Raw genomic sequence first — 15,000 nt, 5'->3', positions numbered from 1 at the left:
AGTACAATTTCCCTTAAGTGCATGCAGAGATCACAGTCAGTCTGGAACTGGTTGCTCCCTTGCTCCCCAGGTCCCCAATAAGACTCCACACTGACACAGCTATAGGGTCCAGATCTCAGCCTAGCTGGTAAGCTAACCTCCAGTACCCTCTCTGTCCAACCATTGCTTCGTGTCCCTACCCAAGTAGCTGACATACACACACACTTTGAGATAAGTATTTATACAACTTCACAGACACTCCTGCAAAAGGCTGACACAGATTCTTCAGGTGTGCCCCTTTACCCAGACTATACAGTAGTAATAACTGTGAACACCCGCTAATAATTATCAGCTACCCAAAGGCCCTTGAAAGGGTGTCCAATTATTACTGTGCAATATTATTATCCAATTGGTAGTATAGCCCAGGGCTAAAGCTATAGGAATGGTTTAGACAGTAAACTCTGTAAATATGCAATGTACTCTAGAGATTAACTTATATCTACATAAACCAGCCACAGTTAAGAAGTTTTAAAAAGATTTAATAATAAATGCTAAAAACACAAGACAATACTACTACATCTCAGTGTTATTCAAGTGTTCTGAGATCACACAGAAACTTAAAATAAATCAGTAGTACAGTTCTGACATAACAGAAAAGCACTTAGTCTAATCTTTATAGTCCTAGCTATTTCTACAAGAAAACACATTTCTAATATAACTTACTTAAGACAACAGGCAGTGCTGAGGTTGGATATCAAGACAAAAATGCTCAATAATCTCTGGTTCTCACTGTTTAAGTTGAAACTGTAGTTCTGATAAAACATTACATCATTTGTTTACACTTTCCTGGTTCCCAGGCCACACCAAAACTGTATTTACATTCTTTTACACTTAGAGCAATAAAGGACATTCCATATGTAAATTCTGGTCATTAACTTTAGCCTTAAAACAATAGGCAGGATGCTTACTCCAGACTCATCAACTCCAAATTCTAACTTCAAATAACATACAAAACATAATTTTAATTTCAAATAACATTTGAAATGTTTGGCTTAGTTTTCCTTACAGCAGATGGCAATGTTGTTACAATCTTGAAGTTCACATCTTACGGTGTTTTCTTTCATTTAAGAAACAAACCTGTATTTTATATTTATACTTACAAATTATGTATCAAATTCTATTTGACTAGGCTGGCAGCCTTCACCCCTTCTCTACCAGTCCTCACATCTCTCCCACCCTGGAAAACTCAAGCTAGTTTTTCAAGTGAGAGGGTTAGGTCTATCTGAGTGTACCTCACCCCATTCCCTGTCTTGACAGCCCATCTGCATTGGCATTGGTACTCCCACTGCGGTGCTGCACTGACATATCATATGCTTGCAACCCCAGGCTCCATCTTAGCAACTTGGCAATTTGCTGAATGGCTCTGTTTAACCATGCTAGAGGGTTGTGATCTGTCATAACAGTGAATTTTCTTCCATACAGTTAAGCCAAAAGACTCCACAGTTAAGGCTGACGTTTCTGCAGTGCCCATACTATGGCTAGACATTCCTTTTCTACAGCTGCATAGCATTCCTCCCTGGGAAGGAGCCTATGACTGAGACAAACCACTGGGTGCTCTTTCCCCTCTGAAGAAATCTGGCTAAGTATAGCACCCACCCCATGGTTCGAAGCATCCACTTGCACAACAAATTATTTGCTGTAATCTGGACTGGCTAACACAGGGGGTCCTACCAAAGCTTCTTTAAGCTTCTGAAATACATGCTCACATGCTGGGGTCCACACTACCTTATCTGGCCTGTTTTTCCTTGTCAGGTCTGTGAGGGGAGCAGCTATGGTACTATAACTGGGGAAGAACTTTCTGTAGTACCCTGCTGTCCCTAAAAATTCCCTCACCTGTTTTTTAGTAACAGGTGCAAGCCATGCCTGAATGGCTTCCACTTTGGCAGGTTCTGGCATTATCTTACCACTCCCCACTCTGTGTCCTAGGTAGGAGACCTCTGCCATACCCACCTGACATTTGTTCGGCTTAATGGTCAACCCTGCCCTCTGTAGTCTGCTCAGCACCTCCCTGACATGCTGAAGGTGCTGTGGCCAAGAATGGCTGTAGATGGCAACATCATCTAGGTAAGCAAGAGCAAAACCTCCTGCTGCTGCTAGGATATAATCTACCAGCCTCTGGAAAGTCACTGGGGCATTCTTCACCCCAAAGGGCATCTTTGTGAACTCATACAAGCCAAAATTAGTCACAAAGGCTGACTTCTCTGTAGCACTGGGAGTCAAGTGCACCTGCCAGTAACCCTTGGTAAGATCAGTGGTTATAAAATACTTAGCCCCAGCCAGCTGCTCTAGGTCCTCATCGTCCTAGGCATGGGATAAGCATCCAACTCTGTGTGACTATTTAATTTCCTGTAATCCACACAGAACCTGATGCTGCTATCTTTCTTTGGCACCAGCAACACTGGGGAGGCTCAGGGACTGTTGGACTCTTGAATCACCTCTAGTTCCAACATCTCCTGTACCTCTTCATTCAGAGTCTGTCTGACTCTCTCAGGCACCCTATAAGGGGCCTGCCTAACAGGCCTTTGGGGTCCTGTATCCACCTGGTGCTGCACCAGGTGAGTGCACCCTGGTTTCCCAGTGAACATGTCCCCAAAGTCTTGCAACACTGCTCGGATTTGTCGAACCTGGGTAGGAGATAGCTGCTGGGACATTGCTACCCCTTCCACTGAGGTGTCAGCCCGAGCCTTACTGAGGACATCAGTCACCAGACCTCCTTAAGACTCCTCCTTCAATCCGCTGCAAATGCTCAGCACAATGGCCTCCCTATCATTGTAAGGTTTCATCATGTTAACATGGTACAATTTGTGCCCCTGCCATCTGCCTAGCAGGTCCACCATGTAGTTAACATCACTTACCTTTCTTACCAGCTTGTAGGGTCCCTTCCAAGCTGCTTTCAGCTTGTTGTGTCTGACAGGAATGAGAACCATTACCTGCTGCCCCACAGCATACTCTCTAGCTTGAGCATTCCTGTCATACCACACCTTCTTCTGTTGTTGGGCTTCTGCCGGATTCTCCTGGGCCAAGTCCATGAGTTCCCTGAGCCTTGTCCTGAAGTTTAGGACATGTGCCATAATAGACTCCTTGTGAGACTTACACTCACCTTCCTACTCATCTCAAATTAAATCTAGAGGTCCCCTCACCCTGTGCCCATACAGCAACTCATAGGGTGAAAAACCTGTGGATTCCTGGGGAACCACTCTGTAAGCAAACAACAGACGGGGCAAATATTTGTCGCACTCCCTCTTAAACTGATCTGCAAATGCCCGTAGCATGGACTTGATTGTAGAGTTTAACCTGTCAACAAGACCATTAGTCTGGGGATGGTAGGGGGTGGTCTTCATGTGCTTCACCCCACAGGACTTCCACAGACAAGCCAGCAGGTCTGACATGAAATCGGCACCTCTGTCGGACAGTATTTCTTTTGGGAAACCCACCCAGCTGAAAATCTCTACCAAAGTATTTGCCACCTTCTCTGCCTCAATGGAGGACAAAGCCAGTGCCTCAAAGTATTGTGTAGCATAATCCACTACCACTAGGATATACTTTTTCCCTGTGGAACTTGGGGTACTCAGAGGACCCACACTATCCATAGCTACCCTCTGAAATGGCTCCTCAATCACAGGCAAAGGCATCAAAGGAGCTCTTACCTTGTCTCCTGCCTTACCTACCTTTTGGCACTGTTCACAGGTCCTGCAGTACCCTGTTACATCTCTGGAAATTCCAGGCCGATAGAAGTTCTGCATAATATGCCTCTTTGTACGTTTTATGTCCATATGACCTGCAAAGGGAATATCATGGGCTATGGCAAGAAGTGCCAGACGGTAGGCTCTAGGCACTACCAACTGCTGTACTCTCTCACCTTCTAGCCCTCCCTCAGGAGTCAACTCTCTGTATAGTAACCCTTTGTCCCAGTATACAGATTCCCCCTTTCCTTGAGTATCAGGTGCCTTCCTAGCTACCTGATCAGTCCTTGCAGTGTAGGGTCTGAGAGCTGAGCCTGTGTCAACTCTCTCCTTGTAACCCTTCCCAGCTCCCCTTCCACAGGAAGTCTGGCATCCTCTGACAGCGGTGCCTCACTGTCAGCCTGGGTACTTCTACTCACCTCTACCTTTGCATTTACCCTGTCCAAGGGAACATCAGTACCCACAAGGAGCTGTGGCTCACCTTCAGTCTCACTGCTACAGCATAGCTACCTTCCTGAAGTAACCACCTCAGCAGTCCTGACTGCAAGTATGCAGTCTGTCTGGGTCTCCCCCAGGCTACCAGACCCACATGCTTGTCTCCTAGCCTCACTGTGTGTAACTGCATAAGCACATGGTACTGCCTCATCCAAATACTTCCCTCTCAGGACATCTGCAGGATGGTAGTTTAGTACCCATGTTGTCTCAAGACATCCTACTATTGGCATTTTGTGTTTCCCACTTACTGGCTCCCTCACCTTTGGTTCCCCACCTTGCCTCCATGGACACCTGTATGCCACATGACCCCACTGGTTGCATTCAAAACATTTAATCCTAGCTCCTAAGCAATTTTTATGAGATTTGCATGAGTTTGTTGAATGTGTAAATCTAAACAGAAAGTGGTTAATGATCACCCTGGATGTCCAATCCCTTTTCACTATGATTCCCAATAGAATGGGGATAGAATTATTTAAGCAGTATTTATTGAAGGATTGGACCGATGATAATCAATTTATTGACTTTTTAGCTATGCTAATGGAACTTATCCTGGAAAACGATGTGTTTGTTTTCAACAGTACTATATACAGATAAATGGATGGAGTAGCTATGGTTACACCCTGTGCAATAGCTACATCAGCATTGCCCTGTCAGCGTGGGAAGAGCAATATCTGATTACAGAGGTACAGGGCAGACTTGGTTTCTATAGAAAGTTTGTGAATGACCTTTTTATGCTGTGGGATGGTGACATTGACACCTTCACCCCCTTCTTTATTAGGTTAGGTAATAGCACACAATTTTTGAAATTTACGATGAATAGCTCATTGTTTGCAATTGACTTTTTAGATGTCAAAATTGTACAGAGAATTAATAACTAATTTGATACAGAGATATATAGGAAGGAGTGCTACAAAAACTCCTATCTACATAGACAAAGTATGCACCCCAAACACATTTTTAGAAATGTGGTTAGGGGACAGGGCATGAGAACCTCCAGATTAGTAACTAATGATGCCAACTTTGAACGAGAGTTCATAGAGATAAAAGATAGATTTCTGTAGAGAGATTATAGGGAGAATGAAATCCATCAAGCAACAGTAGATGTCACCAATAGAAGAGAGGTAGATATTTTACCCTAGTTCTCTAAACAGAAAGCCCCTTCTGTAGTATCAAAGCAGAGATGTAACACTCTGAGAATACCTATTACGTACTCCAGTAACACTCAGTTGCTACAACATATCTTTGATAAAAATTGGAATATTCTATGTGCAGATGATAGGGTGAAGGGAATTGTATGAGAAAGACCTGGATATATATATATAGAAGAATAAAAAGAGTCTGAAAAGGCTATTGTGTGGACCACAAACTGGTCGTGAATTAGCTAAGTTTGAAGTTGGAATGAAATATGGTATGTTCCCATGTGGTAAGTGTAAGTACTGTGGTTCCCTTGATAGCACAGGTAGGTTTATACACCCAGATACAGGGAAAATGTACACATTTAGACTAACAGCAAACTGTAATACAGTCAGTCTAGTGTATTTAGCCACTTGCGTATTATGTGGCTGTTTTTATATTGGTATGACGACACATAGATTACGTGATTGCATGAGAGAACATCTTTATATTTCCAGGAGAATAAATACCAATGCCTTGGCAAAGCATACCATGGTATATGGTAATGAATATAAATTCAAGTTCTTAGTTATAGATATGATTGTCCCTAGTATTAGAGGAGGAGCGGTTAGGAATAAAATTGAAGTCAAGGAACTTGAATGGATTATTAGGTTACAGGCGAATATGGGTAAGGGTATTAATGACAAAATCTGTATCAAACCAGTGTTAATGGACAGAGGCATTAGAAAATAGTGTTTAGGTGTATTCAGCCATATACATACCAGCTTTGCTTTTTAGAAGCATGAATTAACTCAGAATATTGATGTTTTTATATTTATATATATATATATATATATATATATATATATATATCTATCTATCTATATATATATATATATATATATATATATTATATTCAATGTTGTATATATGCATTCTCAAAACCCTTTAGATAGATGAATGAATTAGAGGTGTATGATGTATGTTCTGTTTATATATACTGTAAATTTTATGTCTGAATATTTAGTATAGGTGAGTGAATTGATAGCTATGCGCCTTTAAGTTAATTAGTTTTAATGATGATTTCATTGATTGATTATTTGATTTGATGGTATATAAACTGTAGATTTGGTGTATGATGGTGTCTGATGAAGTAGCCTTGAGCTACGAAAGCAGTCACTTTGGATTAAATCTTTACACATTTTTAGCAGACATGGTCTGGAGCCTCCTTTATCTCTTTTGTATCGCATTTTCACTTTTGGAGGAACAGTTTATGTGTACCACTTTACTTGTTTTTGTATATTTATACACACACACACATATATATATATATATATATATATATATATATATATATATATATATATATGTGTGTGTGTGTGTGTGTGTGTGTGTGTCTGTGTGTATGTATGTATATAAGAAGAAAATAACCCGAACGCTAAAAAAAAATCCTTTGGTAGTTAGGGTTTCTGGCCCACATTGCAACTATTCAGACGTCATAATGAAAATGCTTGCTATAGATACCACAACTATCACCAAAGAATATATACATAAGACAGCAAAGTGGAATGGTACCTGCACCTATTGCAAATTTGTGTTTAAACAAACCAATTGACTATACAATGTTTCTAATGGCCATGCCATATTTGTACAACTTGAGTTATTTATTTAGAAAATGTCAATTCTGTGATAGCATTCATTTGGAAAATACAATTAGATTTTATGACACAACATGTAATAATCTATTTACTGATAAATAGTGAAATCTGAATAATGCATTTTGCATTGAGTAATATTTATTGATTTTAACTGTATTAGCTTCCAAATTTTAAAACATGTTATTCAGGATCAGAGAACAAGGGATGTCATTATTGTTCAAAACTAAGTAATTTTATTGTATTTTACAAACAGAGGCATATTAGTCACCAGGGCTCAGTGGAAATGTGTCTTTAAACTTAATGTTAGAAGCAAGGGAATTTAAATATGTGGCTGCTTAGTGGTTATTGGTTGTGTGATATTACATTGTATAGCTTTTAAAAGCATTTCAATCCTAGCTACCTCCATGGTATAAAGAGATAAAACTCTGACTGTAGTCCATGAGACCCAAGTTCAGTTAGCTACTTAGACATCCAACAGATCTGGCAAGGGGGTGTGTGAGTGAGAGGCTGCTGCTGGCTTGCCAGTCCTAGAGTCCTAGAGGAAAGGAAGGAGGCTCTGGGTTACCACTTGGGTAAGACCTAGTGGGAGTATTAAGTGATACACCCATGGAGCACAAGCTTATAGAACATCTGCTGCCACAGTGCACATGTACACGTTGGGAAATTCAGCTTGTGGAGGTATACTCCCTATGGTTGTGACATGTAGCTGAGCTTGGATATTTACAGCTGGAGGAGCTGACCTGCTGCCTTCCACCTGTCTCTCTCCAGTGGGGAATGGGTGTGCTAATTATACTTCTTAGGCAGGAAAGCCCATATCCCACCCATGAACATGAATGGGTTAATTGGGTGCAAGTATATAAGCCAACAAGTAAGGACCTGCAAAGTGTAAAAAAAAAAAAATTAAAAGCATGACTGCTTTTTCCAGATGAAGAACTAACTATGAAAGCACTCATCATTTTATTGTTTATTTAAGTGGATACATAAAATATTTTATATTGTGGAACATGGATCAAGCTTTGTGATGAGTGTATGATATTCTACGTTCAAAATTATCGAATTATATCTGTAGTAAACCATAACTTCTGCCATTAGTTTTGATGTTTAAGCAGCGTCCAAAATAATGCATTGTGTATGTATATAAATGTATAAATATATACAAATAAAATAATAATATATTATATATAAAATATATATATATATATATATGTATGTGTGTGTGTGTGTGTGCGTGCACGTATATATATATATATATATATATATATATATATGCACACATATGTATATATGTATAGAAACACACACACGTATATATGTTGTTTCTGTGTTGTATGCTGCAGCAGCATGCATGTCAGTAAGCATCCATGCATTTATTCAGTAACTCCATTTTTTATTATGTTTAGATGCATACACAACATCAGAAGTGACATACATCTGGACACACAATGTATCAACATCTGTGGTAGTTGCTCCAGATGGCTCTAGACTGAACCAGTATGACTTGTTAGGACAGTCTGTGGCACAAGAAACAATTAAATCAAGTACAGGTGAGTACATATATAAGAAATATTTACTTAATTAAGATGTATTTTTATTTCATTTAAGAACAATTAATAAGGGCTCATTGATTGATAGATATTCCAAGGCCATTGAGTCTCATGAACATTCTTGCTTTGCCAGTACCATCCCTCAGGCAGCACGCCCCATATCAGTCAATCCTAGAGTAAATTTTTGGATACACATTCAATCATCTAGCTTATGTTTAAAGGAAGGTAGTGAGTTGAACAGCTTAACTTGCAGGAGTGAGTCACACTGCCTAACATACAAGAGAAGTTTATTGTAGGTTTGTGAGGTACTGAGCTATCAATCTGCCCCTCCGTCATGTTTTATTTATCTTTTGATGAAGATGTAGGTCCCTGGGTCTAGTACTGGTGGAGATTTTGGACATGCAAAGAAACAGAGGGTCCTGGACAATTGTATTTCTAATGACTTGGGATAGTTATTCCCTCAAAAGTCTGTAAGACTATGAATAAAGGGATAGCACTTCCACCATCTCTTGATAGCTCAGATTCCTTAAGTCTATAGTCCTTTTGGTTAGGAACCTAAGGATCTTTCTAATTTTCTGATATGATTAATAAAATACATCCCAAAGGGGGTGCTGTACTCCATAATTAGCCTGATCAATGCTGAGAATATGGGAGTGATTATCTCTTTAGGCCAATATTATATTTTTTTGACAATTAACTGAGCTAAATAAAAGGATATCTTGACAGCTGTTGTTACATGATAGTCAACAGACAAGGAGCAATCAGCCCATGAACTGTGGGCCCTTACTGCATGTTCATTTTGTACAGGTGTGTTGTCTAGACAGTCTGATGAGAAGAGGGTTTGTTTGCAAAAAGTGATAATACTTCACTTTTTCACATTTAGTTTGTCCCATTTTTAGAGTTTACTAAGACAAGATCATTCTTGAGGGTTTGGGCATCATACTGTGACTTAACAACAACCCCTATGTTATAATCATCTGCAAAGATTTTTAACCAGAGATATTGGCTCTTTCTGTGGAGATCTCAGAAGAAAATACAAAAAAGGAAAAGTCTCAGCACTGAGCACTGTGGGCCACCTCTAGTCATTTTCATATTTTCTGATGAGACATCTGCAACTCTCACATTGTGAATTTTTTCTTTCAGCAAGTTTGCTATTCGTCTTACCACATATTGGGGCAATTATTAAAGCTCTTTGTTTTGTATGATACCAGCATGGGGAATGGTGTCAAAGACTTTAGTTAGGTCAAGATACTCTATGTGCACTGCAAGGCCATTAAAAAGATAGGATTTACCCTTCACAAGGCCAGATTGTTGGAGATCAAGTCTTACAAGATCCTTGATATTAGTTTATGACAGTTTAGGATTCTTAAGCTAATAGGTCTGCAGTTACCAACTTTTGTTCTAAGGTTATCCTTATGGTAGTTTATAAGGGACAAAACTAGTAGCTAAACTTAAGTTGAACAAAGTCATTATGTCTGCAAAAGCATGTTTAACAGTATTAATTATGCAGCCGCGTATACATTTAGTCCCATGGAGGAAGTACACTTTGTCTTGGTTAGCACAGTAAATGATCTTTAGAGATAATTAGATGAATAGGAATTTAGATACTTTGGGGATTTGAATAGTAGTCTCAGGGATGGGGATGTCACTAAATTTGTTTCCAAGGATATTGGCAATGTTAGTTGAGTCAGACTAGGAGTACTAGTTCTGAATAAGTTCTGAGCAGTGAAGGATGATGTTTTTTGGATCTCTAATATAGGTAAAGAAAGGCTTTTTCTTATTGTTCGCTTCAGAGGCCAACAAGTTCATGGGCTCCTATAGGTAACTTGATAGTGTTATTAAGATGTTTTTTGTAATGCTTTTAGTATTATCCTGTGTTTTAGCTCTACTAAATATTTTAAGGAGTTTTTCATTTTGTTGTATAATTTATTTATAGTGATGGATCACCAGGGTGGTTTGTTTTTGAATTTCCCATGATACTTAGTTCTGGTAGGGACTGCTAGCCCTATGTATTTGTTTAACAGGTATAGAATGTCTAGTGAAGTTTGCTTCTGTTGCATTAAGGTCTAGAGAGGTGCAGTCATAAGTGAATTGTGAAATTTCTTCAGTTAGGTTGAGGTTGGCATGTTTGTATCCTTAAATTTAGTAGGGGTTTAGTGTAGGAGCTTTTGGAAATTTAAAGGAGAGGGTCGTATGTTTGTGGTTAGACTTCACCAGGGAAGGAAATACCAGAGGAGTAATGCAAGGGGTAGCCATGTTTGTAAGAATCAGGTAAAAAATGTTATGTTTTCTAGTAGGTTAAGTTACCATCTACTGAAGGGAGTTTTTTTGTTAAGTCTAGGAATTTTTGGGCATATCCTACATTGGAGGTACAGTGTCCCAGTTTATTGAAGGGTAGTTAAAGTCACCCAAAATAATGAGCTTGAATAGGAGATCACTTAGAACTCTGAGGAATCTTACATGGTTATCAGGGGACAAAAAAGGTGTTCTGTAATAAGCTATTTGATGATGATTTGCTCTACGTTGAGTAATCTGTACTTCAAAGAGTTCAGTTTGAGAGTCCCTAGGGATTTGCCTTGAGTCAAGATGTTTATTTGTCAAATATGGAGACTCCACTACAGTTACCATTGAGCCTAAAAGCATGAGAAGCAGAAAACCCTGCTAATGAGTGAGTACTGTCTTTTCTTTTAAATTGACTTCCAGTAACTTAAGACATGGATGATTTCCAAATGCAGGAGTGCTCCAGAATGAGGAAAATTGTCATTTATACTTCTGGAGCCACCTTAATGCAGTCCGATTTTGGCACTAATATGTTAATTACTCTGAAATATCTTAATTACTCTGAAATGCTGTCACTTGGGCTCTGCTTAAAAAAAAAGATTATGTATTTCATTATTGTCTGCATTTACTGCGACACTACAGACAATACGCTTAATGTGTGTTATAGATAACAAAAAACAAATCTTAAAGAGCAACATAAAAAAACATGAATGTTATTGTCAAAGTCAAAGACTGGCATATTTATGATATTTAGTTTTCTTCCTACAGCCATTGTAAGGCCTAATTTACAAAAAAATAAAATATTTTGTATATTAAATTAGGTATTGTGTTTTTTAGTTATGTATCAAAATATCTCCGATGTTATTGAAAGTGCAATGTAATGGTGCTATGACATTTACAAATGTCATAAATCTCACATTAGAAGGTCCGCTGGTCATGTGACTGGCCCATTTTCTAGCAGATGTAAACATAATGAGCTGTTTAACTAATATAATTAAAGTATAGTCACGTACATTAAATAATAATGATACCTAATGCATCAAAGTTCATTTTTTTATTCCATATTCGCCATTACCTGCATTGACATCATTATTTCCTGCTGTGTATGAAAAAAGCAGGTAAAGATCACAGGTCTGTGAAGAGTTATAAAAGCATGTGGTCATACCATCAATCTGTTTGACTTACTGTGGTAGGATCTCCAAGCTGAACAAAGTTAAATGCCTTCAGTTTGGAATCAAGGGATTGGTAACACATGCAAACTGTGATCCCAGCAGCTGTAGGTGAAGAAATAGTAAAGAACATGAATAACATGCCTGGCAATGCCTACACATACTACAGTATGCACTTGTTATCACGCTTTGAGGAGTGTTTTGTGACAGCACCATTACATTGCACTTTCAATAACATCTGAGATATTTTGATACATAACTAAAAGAGAGAGAGGGGTCAGCAGTTTATAATTGTCACCAAACTACAGAAAAGATGAGCAATTTCCCTGTCTATGAATGGCCAGTCATGTTTCATTATGGTGTAAAAAATGACAAATTACATTATAATGACAAGAAATAGAAATAATGCAGTTCCTTTAAAAGGTTCAGAACAGTAATTAAAAGTGAATTATTTAATTGTTGCTGCAAAATCTTAAGCTATGGTTTAAGCATTTTATATACCACTTCTGTCTAATCTGTTCACTAAGTGGCCACCTTCCTGAGAGTGATACTTTCTTTGGCATCTAAAGGTCCAGTATAATGTATTCACTGATAAAAAAATAATAATAAAAAGACATTTAAGTTAGCTTTTTTCTAATCTGTATATTTGGTAATTTATACTAGTTTAAAAAAACTTCTGTTATTTTAAAGACAATACATTATGATAAATTTTACATAGACATCAAATATCTTTTAGTGATGGACTGGCAAAAATATCCATACTTTCTAGCGCGTTAGCCATTTTTCCACTTACTCCTTAAAGGGATAGGGACTGACTTTTAGCAGGCCATATTTCAATGTATAGCCAATTTATAGTGGATGTTCAGAGTGAGGCTTCTTCAAAGTCAGCATGTGCCCGTGATCAGCTTAAAATGTTAAATGCCAGACTCACTTTAATTATGTATTTATTTATTACATTTGTTAACTGGGTAACTGAAGTAGTCTGTATACCCTTTTTCAGCCATGACCCCAGGTCAAGAAGGCAGATAACAAAACCAGTCATAACAAAGAATACAAGTTGAATTTGGAATTAAACAGTCTTAACAAAAAGTGAAAGCTGAATTTGCAACAACATATGAGAATTTAGCCAATATATATATATTATATATATATATATATATATATATATATATATATATATATATATATATATAATATATATATTACTTATATTTTAGTTGTATACATTTATTGAAATAATACAGTTAAAGGGGAGCAAGATGAATTATTCACAAAATATTTATGTAAAGTACTTTTTTGCCAAATGTTCTGAATGAGTAGATAACTGTGGCATCTGCAAATTCCAAAAACACTTAGCTCAGGGATGTGGAATATTCATGAACAAAATGTATCAGAATGACTAGACACACACCCTGGTCCTAACCATCATAAAGAGAGGAGCATTGCAACATGCACATCCAAGATCACTGCCCCAAATCAGACACTTAACATCACAAAGAAGACTCTGAAAAAAAAATCTGTTTTAATTTTAGTAAATAACATTATCTCTGCATGAAAGTGTTTGAAGTATCATGAGCAATTTCTTGATTTAAATGTCCTGTTCACCAGCCTGTTCTCGATGTTTGGCATTAGACTGCAAGAGTTCACATGTAGCTAAACTAACATGTTCTGATAAGAAAACACTGAAGAGCAGAACTGCAGGTGTATAGGTGGGGGTCTTGAAGCATATCTTTGAAAAAAATTAAGGGCCTAAACTACTTGTGGGGAACAAGCAGGTTCAGATCCCACAAATACCAACTGCAAGGCAGCATAAACATGCATATTTAACGTTAAAGGCAATGTGCAGTACTAATTGAAGGGGATGGCCACATGGATATTAGAGCATAGTAGCTATGCAAACAGAACATTAGCACGTATAGCATAAGGCAGTTTACCAGCACACCTAAGTAAAAAAAAGTGCACTATGCATAGCTGTGCCAGGCTTTCATCTGGAAGAAGTTGATAATGTAATCTCTGTAATCCATCCATTGTCTTCTAGATAATGGCTGCTAATCATGGCCGGCCTTAGGCATAGGCCAACTAGGCGGCCGCCTAGGGCGCCGGTCTAGCAGTGGCACTTTTCCAGTATTTATTTGGTGTAGATAGACCAGGATGGGGGCACCAGTTAATGAGTTGGGGGGCGCCGTGAAGCCCTTTTGCCTAGAGCACCAGTTGACCTAGGGCCGCTCCTGCTGCTAATAGACTTTATACTCTTATTGGAGTATGCAGAGTTTTAATGGTGTGATTTGTTAATGTATACTTGCCTTGTGGATTGGGTAACATTGCAGTGAGATTGCTTGAAATGTCATTTAGTAAAGAGTTACGTAACTTCCTTAGTTTCATACTTCACAGGGTCAAAGAGCACAAGCCTTCCTTTAGAAAGGCAGACATGCACATGGAATCACTGTGGCCTAGTATACAATGTTTTGAATTCTGTCCTTAAATACTTCTTAGCATCCAAGTTTTTACATCCCCTGAGTTAGAGCAATTATGTAACAGGAAGTGGGACCGCAGCCTACTTCAAGCTGGGTATAGGTGTCTTGCTGTCTTGCAAAAACATTTGCCTGATAAAATTTGCCATTGCGTTCTGACAGCTTACAGATTGTCCATCTGCTTTTAATTTCTTTTCCATCAGTATTCATCCATTTGAAAATCTACTCTATTTATTTGTAGGCACTCATTCGTTAATGCAGGCTATCTACACTAATGTTTCTGCAACTCTGTTTATTTCATTGTATTAACAAACTCTTAGTTGGGGGCTTCAAAAAGATTCACAGTTCCTAGTACTGAGATGATTATCACAGATGTTTTAGAGTGATGTGACCCAGTGATGTTAAGCTATGGATAAGGATCAAAATAGTGCCAGAATTCTGATGAAACACTTACATACATACATACAAATATTTCAGGCATGGGCAATAATATACCAAAACAGTCATTCCCGTAGTAAGTGTCCAAGTTGTTCTTAAAAATATATAAA

At 38.3% G+C, this 15,000-nt stretch overlaps 1 protein-coding gene across 2 annotated transcripts in view; it reads left to right on the top strand.

The window, feature by feature from the left end:
- The window catches only part of GABRA2 (gamma-aminobutyric acid type A receptor subunit alpha2), a 1,382,295-nt gene that overhangs the window by 957,752 nt on the left and 409,543 nt on the right, over positions 1 to 15,000 (top strand). For both annotated transcript variants that reach the window (XM_044061400.1, XM_044061401.1), the window contains exon 6: positions 8,389 to 8,532. In XM_044061400.1, the coding sequence (XP_043917335.1) occupies positions 8,389 to 8,532 (144 nt within the window). The remainder of the gene's footprint in view (positions 1 to 8,388; positions 8,533 to 15,000) is intronic.

This window comes from Protopterus annectens, chromosome 2.part0, assembly GCF_019279795.1.
Source record: "Protopterus annectens isolate FY-2018-M chromosome 2.part0, PAN1.0, whole genome shotgun sequence".
In the NCBI taxonomy this organism is placed as follows: domain Eukaryota; kingdom Metazoa; phylum Chordata; order Ceratodontiformes; family Protopteridae; genus Protopterus; species Protopterus annectens.
This window is presented reverse-complemented; position numbering and strand designations above follow the sequence as displayed.